Here is a 7,500-nt window from a genome sequence, read left to right on the forward strand (position 1 = left end):
AACTTCTTGAACTTCATAGGACACGTCGCGGGGACAAAATCACCCAAAAATGGGTGTTGCACAATTATAAAAGTATCAGTTTACACGAAAGGACATGTCACTGCAACATATCCCTGAAAAGGGTACCCGCAACATTTTCATGTGTGTGCACATGTTCTGATTTTGTCCATGCTACTTGTCTACACGTCACTGCTACATGTGCACTACGCAAGTCTTTTTGTCGCTGCAAAATATCGCTGCAGAATGTCCCTGCAACATGACCCCTCGTGTTTGCCCACCATAATACCAGTGCGATTATCAAATTAATGTTCAATCGCAAGGATGTGCGATTTCGGAAGCTACACGTTTTGGAATGCCATTCTTGAATCCGAGGCAGACTGTAGAAAAATTAAACGGGTTTGACCTCGATGCGGCATATTTACCATGATCTGTTTCGTAACTCATCATCAAGCGATGCTGTGAAAGGTCCTGAATGGAAATAAACTTGTTTCACCTTTTAGCTACCAATCTCAAACCCAGTGTCTTCGTTCCCCCTCGCCAGCGTTTCGTCAAGCCAGTATGCACTGTGCGTAACGAATGATTCGATTTTAGTTCTTGGTTTGCATGTGACGTCACAAAAAAACGATACAAAACTAAAGAGTCTTTTGAGTTTTATCTCGATCAGCTAAAAGAGGTTTTAAAAATATATCTGTTTGCATGTTTTCAGCTCGGTACCGTGCTTTGTTTCGAAAATATAGCAGTTTGAATTTCAGAGTTCTTCACAGTGCGTGACATGTTGACGGCTTTCGAAAAACATGCCAGTTGCATAAAAAAACATCGATTCCCCTCGTGTTGTTGCGGCCTAAACAGCCAATATACTAGGAGACGTGTCTATACGAATGTTTGCTAGCTCATTATACAGCAGAAAGTGTTAAAGACAGCTAAACTAAATTTCAGATGTTTCTACAGTTTTCCGGCCGCCATGTTGGTAAAATTGTGAAATAAATTCTCCCGCTTGCCTTTCACCGGACGCCGGCAATATTCCAATCAAAATTAGAGTTTTGAACAGAGGCTTGATTTAAATTTTGCATTACTCATCCAACGAACAGATTATTAAAATTATTACTGAAATCAAATTTGCAATAATGAACTTATTAAACCATTCGTGAGAGGAACACTTGGCGGGTTTTGACTGTAAGGTGTTTGTTGTTAACCAATACAACTTGAAAACTTGAAATTTTGCGACGCCATCACTAGTTTTCATGCAAAGGACCAGCTTCAGGGGCACCCAACGGAGGTGTTCCCCAAGATATGTGTCCCGCAGGTGTGTATCTGTTGGCTTCAAAAAGAAGTATTGGGAAGTTGCTGGGAAAACGGATTTATGTTGTGCTGGCAAATTGTTTTTAATCTGCTCGCTCTCCCGTCTCTCCTGGGAGAAACGTATTTGTTCTAAGGGTTATTTATAGTCAATGTACCCACGCCTCTGCCCTCCCCCCTCCCCCCTCCCCCCACCACTGAAGGGTGAATCCGAGGCCCGTTGCGTTGGCGTGAGATCCATTCAAATGTTGATATTTTGCCCACTGGCTGGGAAACTTCCGCCTGCTGGCAAACGAAATTTCTGTCCTGTTTCTCCTGGGAGTTGCGGAACAGATACAGGTTTCTCAGCATGTAGAGAAATTGCTCCAAAAAGGCTAATTTTTGGTTCATTTTATGGCTATGATATACTTTGATGAATCGTTGAGAAAATGGCTCGTTGGGCGACCCTGCAGCTTTTCAATGTCAATATCACTTGACTACAAAACGAGTTTGTTTTTCTTCCATACAAAGTAATGAAGATGAAAATTTGAAACTATCCTTCCGCCTTTTTTGCGCTGGGTTTGTTTCGTTTCCGCGATCGAAATGATGATCACAGGACAAATATCGACGCAGACGGGGCTATTCCGTAATACCTTACAGTGATTTTACACCACGTGACTCAAAGTAGCCAATAAAATCGCACGAAAATTAAAGGGGTGGGTTATAACATACGGTAATTCTCAAAATGACATCTGTAATTATTACATTACACTGGCTTGTTTTCGTTTGCTATCTAAACATTTCTAAAAAAACTTGATTTCTTTGCAGCTATTTCATATGTTCAACTATTAATATTTAGAGTGATATAGAGTGGTTTTCAATTGAGTGTTTATAATTACTTCACTCAGTGATTGGTTCAAAGTTCTCGCGCTATGTTTTCAACCAATCAGAAGTGAAACCAAAACCAATCATGGCTCGCGTGTGCACATTTCCCGCGCTTTGTGTCGGCTACGTGTAATTACTTCGAGTTTTGATTGGTTTACCGAATTGTCTCCGTCCTTTTTGATTGGCCACAGTAATTATTTTGGTTTTGGTTTTACGACACTCATTTGAAAACGGCTTTAATTCATTGTTGTTGTAAGCTTGTTTTTTTAGTACTTTTTCGGTTTTACCTGCTTTTAATTTGAACCAAAAGCACGTGACCTTGAATCGTGTAACTTGCAACTCTTTTCCTTGCAACTAAGCTGGGGATTTTAGGACACCAATTTTATGCCCAAATATGGACAAAAATAACATCGAAGCTGTGCGCGCGGGAAAATACGCGAGCAAAGTTACTCCTTGAAGGGAGGAGAGAACTAACAACAAACCCAGCCCACATATTAACGGGAATCGAACCCGGGCCACATTGGTTGGAGGCGAGTGCTCGCATCACTGCGCCACCCATGATCCCCGCGAGCGAGCAGTAAATGATTGAAAAAGTGTACGGGAAGATATTAGGGAGCTCAAGCAACCACAACGGCGACGGCAACGAGAACGTCACAAATTTGCATATTTATTGGGCAAAAACAATAGCTTTGCACGCTCTGCACTTGCGTTTTTTTCATTTTTGACCATTTCTTTGCCGTCGTCAACAAAACAACAGCGTGAAATAACCAAATTTGAGGCTTTATGGAGGACTTCAGCACTTGGGACAAATTTTCATTTTCTCCCCTAAATTAAGCGTGACTCATATCGGTTTCATTCTCTAAGCACTGCCGCACCATTGTCATGTCTACAGTAATGGGAATTTATGCTTTGAAATGACGTTCTCTTTGCCGTTCCCGTCGTTGTTGCTAAAGCTCCGTATCCCGGCGGCCCACAACTGTCACGGCAAAATACAATTCGTAACAACAAATGCTGAGCAGGCAGAATTTTGCATAGTTAACAAACTGAAAACAAAATGTGTTGGGAGAAAGAAAAACAAGTTGAACAAGAGGACTGAGTGGGAATGGGCACTCGAATTCGGTTCTCGCAACCCCAGATCGTGCCGAGGTTCTGAAACTTGGCTCTGGGAACAAGCGAAGAATATTAAATAAATGGATCAAAGGTCTCTGGTGACTGTCAGCTTTCTTGTTTTATTTCACTCTTTTTTGCTTCGAAAGTTAGGAAACAGACAATGCTCCATGTCATCTCTGAATCACTCAGTGTCAACATTTGTCTTGAGGATATAGTATATATGCAGAATTGAACTTCGAACGCTTAAAGCACTGTACAGCTTGTGAATCACACTTGCACAAAGTCTCTCGACATTTCCCATAAAACAAATAGTAGCTTGAGGCTTCTGCAAAAAAAAACAACAACACAACATTGAAAACCAGAACGAGCTATAATTGTGAATTTTAAGCGATGAACTGAATAAGATTGTACGCAATCCCTCTCTCCTGAGAGCATTGGGGGTTAGAGGTGTGTCCTCCTCCAATCCCCAGTCCCTCGCCAGGATCGACCTCTTCGGTTATTTTGCAGCTGATTGGCATATCATGAAGCCATCTGATAACGTAAACCTCAGACCCAGGTAAACATTTTAACACTATTTGACAAGTCGCATTATTCTCCCTTGCTTGTGCCGAAGTCAAAACAATCGACTTAGTTACAACGAAAATATGGTCTTTGGGGTCTGCTCTAGCCTGGATAGCAGGCGGACACTTGTTCAAGGTCCAACGTTCGTAATGGGCCGCTATTTTGAAAGCACGCAGCCGGTAGAGAATTGGGACAAGGGGTGAGGGACGGCCCACTTCATACTATCTCCTATCACTGAGTGCAATTTTTTTTACTCGCCTTAGACCTCTGTTACACTCGCTATCCAAGATTTCGTCTGATAATCCCTACCAAAACAAAAATAGGCCTGCTTTGCAGGCTAGGCCTGTTCATCTGCGAATATCGTGAACTCAGTGATTTATTCAGTGGGCTAAAATCAGCTTACGCTTTTCCTAGAACGACCATGCCCTCTAACAATGATTAAAAGTAAGGCCCACTCTTACCACAATGATAACAATTCCTTCTGCTGTAAGGCATAAGATAAACAGCGGTGTCGAATGGACACGCGCCTGAGGAAATAACTGATCCATAACACTGGTCGTGTAATTGACAACACCTGAGGATTGTCAAAAACTCTGAATGAAAATAAAGACCATTATTATCCAACTGTATTAGTTATTGTACAGAAAACGAACGAAACGGGTACAAATATTCCACGATATTGTACACTGTCAGTCAGTTATTGTATACCTGGTAATGTCGGTAACTGTCAAAATAACCGGTTTGACTGACACTAGCGGTTTCGTCAAAATACTACACAAAATTATTTCAACATCTAATAAGATATATTTAATTTGCAGTGAGAACCAAGTATCATGGACCTTAGCTAGCTTTTGAAGTTAAAATCCGCAGTTTGAATCTCAATCACGCTTGATTTTCGCTGCCAAATTTTCAGTCGCGGGACTGTTTGAATAGGTTCACTTGCCTTAGGGCATTCTAATTCGTTCATAAATACAAATCGGTCTCTCAGCGTCTGAAGAAGGAGCTACAAACACAATATCCTCTTAGGACAGGCTCACCTACCAACAGCTATTAGCTTTTTTTTTTAATAAGAATTTAATTGAACACATGCAGTTACATAGGAAAAAAAAGAGGAATAAACTTTTTAATGCAAAGGAGGTCCAATTTCCAATGAATGAAGAGCTTAAGTTAGTTCTAAAATACTGTGCTATTAATAAGTTATCTGGAAAACCAATTATATGCTAATGACATCATCAAAGAAAAACATACACCAATATATTGCATGTGAAAGCTGTATTAAATATCTAGGTATTCACTACTTGCACAAATCCCATAATAAACCTCTTTTACCCCCTAAAAATCTGCATAGGCATTGTTTTCGACTTCGAAATCGCAAACAAATGGTTATGCAAATGATTTGGGGGGTAATAGAGGTGTATTATGGGATTGTGCAAGTAGTGAATGGAGTGTTTTCACGTGACGTCACGGCAGCCATCTTGGTGTCCCTAAACAAAGGAATGGCGGCCATGTTGGTGTCCCCAACTAATCCTCAGGGAATTGAGCTCTATTATCATGCAAACGTTTTCCTTTGTTTTGGTGGAAAAACAAAGTTACTGATCACGTGAGTGCAAACACTCTATATAAATTGATGAGCATCTACAGTAGGAAATCCAAAATTCAACATGTAAATTATAAATTAGCAAAAAATGTGGCTATAGACCACTTTCATAAATGGCGACCCATTTTTGAAACAAAATTTCTTTTTGAAATTTACCCGTCGTAGCGAGGCTAGAAAGGCTTATTAGCATTAAAACAAAAGAATATTTTATTTGGCCGCCATTATATGAAAGAGGTCTATAATCAATATTTTAAGGCACTATCTTAATCTCCGTATGCTTAAACAGTTATATACAAAAGTTTTCTATTGACTACTCAAAACTGATCATAGTTTTACTGGTTAGATAGTTAAAATAATGCTGTACAATATGCAGGACATCTTCTTTTTTTGTATTCGCATTTATGTATATGCTTCCTCTCTTACGATACTTGTTATTAATGTGATTGAAACTATACTTGAAGGGAACCTCCACTAAAACAACAAAATAACTTTTAATCCCAGAACATAATGTTTACAATTGATGTTGCTCAAACTTTTTCCAATGAAAGCGTTTGCATTCGAGAAAAATAACGCTTGTTTTGGCTTCAAATTTCCCGGGCGCCGCCATCTTGAATAATTGTGACGTGTCGTGGTTGCCCTATTGTTCTAGAGCAAACGTTCTTTGTGTCAGAACAATAGGGCAACCACGACACGTCACAATTATTCAAGATGGCGGCGCCCGGTAGATTTGAAAGCCAAACCAAGCGTTTTGGCCATTAATTTTTTTCGGATACAAACACTTTCATTGGAAAAAGTTTGAACAATTTAAATTGTCAACAACACTATGTTCTGCGGTTTGAAGTTATTTTGTTGTTTTAGTGGAGATTCCCTTTAACATACGGCCAACGCCAGCTTATATCTACATGACAGTGACCAACTCGAAAGCTCCTTGGCAACTTTGGTCACTATTAATTATTGTCTCGACTAGCTAATTTCTATCTGAATGTACTTTTTTTCTGTAATGGTTGTATACTGTCTTATGTTTAGTTTTCTGTAAACAGTGTGAAATAAAACTTGAACTTGACCTTCAAAAAAAAAACAAATGAATTGGTAAAATTACGTACAAAAGTTTAGCACTGCCAATAAGTAGTGTGTGAGGGAGGACAATCCTCCTTACAATGGACTTGTGCCACACAGAAAAAAATTTATGAATTGGTTATTTCCCAGGAAACGTTGTTTTAAATATCTGATTTGTGCTTAAAAGGCTTAAAGCGGAATAGAAAGCTCTCAAAAGCCTGTTAGTTTGACGTCCCATAAACTAGTCGAGAAGATATGTTTTGTTTCTGTCACGTTAGGTGTCACTTTGTCCACGATGTTGCTGTGGCTTGTGGATCCGTTTAGGACAACGCATTCTGGTAAGCAAACTTAACTACCATAAACAACAAAAACAAATTCAAAGTCTCCGTTTGGACGTGTGGGGCTAACACGGTCCGTAGTGACTGTGTTTAATACGTCGACTTGTTCGTACTGCGTTTTTTTTTTGAAATTATGAATTGATTAATAATATTGGTTTCTTGATTTCTTTATTTTTTTGTCATCGTGGGAATATATAATGCTTTTTCATATACCTGTCAGTTTCGTCTTTAGGGACTCCTTTTCCACCAAATCCACAGTAGCAACCGTAACCAACGTATACCAGTGGGTTTCGGTTCACGTAACATGCGATCATTTGAGCAAATTCTATCAAACTTCGACTGGACGAACTGATAATGGGTGAATCCACACTTGCTACAGCAGAGAGAAAAATAAAAGAAAACGTTGCAATGCAAATTCAAATCGAACAGGACTCTTTTTTTAGTTATTTGGCTTCACGCTGTCCAATTTGAAAATAATATAAGGAAACAAAATTCCAACGACTGCTGATATTGGACTAGGCAGACGCCGTCCGTCTAATTTGGTAATCAGGATAATTTTTGAGAGTTACGTTTGGCTCCCAGCACAGACAGACTCCCAGAGAAAATTTAGTTTCGTCTTACCGCGTGAGGGAGCATCACTCTCCTTCGAAAATCTCATTCTTTCTTCCTACCGTTCCC

The 7,500-nt window shown here is 39.7% G+C and overlaps 1 protein-coding gene across 1 annotated transcript in view; it reads right to left on the bottom strand.

Moving 5' to 3' along the window:
• Positions 1 to 3,382: 3,382 nt before the first annotated feature.
• The window catches only part of LOC138006296 (phospholipase A2 A2-actitoxin-Cgg2a-like), a 31,471-nt gene continuing 27,353 nt past the window's right edge, over positions 3,383 to 7,500 (bottom strand). The window contains exons 3-5 of the mRNA XM_068852542.1: positions 7,036 to 7,195; positions 4,293 to 4,405; positions 3,383 to 3,595 (exon numbers count right to left, since the gene is read on the bottom strand). Coding sequence (XP_068708643.1) covers positions 3,462 to 3,595; positions 4,293 to 4,405; positions 7,036 to 7,195 — 407 coding nt within the window. The 3' untranslated portion in view covers positions 3,383 to 3,461. The remainder of the gene's footprint in view (positions 3,596 to 4,292; positions 4,406 to 7,035; positions 7,196 to 7,500) is intronic.

Source organism: Montipora foliosa, chromosome 6, assembly GCF_036669935.1.
Source record: "Montipora foliosa isolate CH-2021 chromosome 6, ASM3666993v2, whole genome shotgun sequence".
Taxonomy (NCBI): domain Eukaryota; kingdom Metazoa; phylum Cnidaria; class Anthozoa; order Scleractinia; family Acroporidae; genus Montipora; species Montipora foliosa.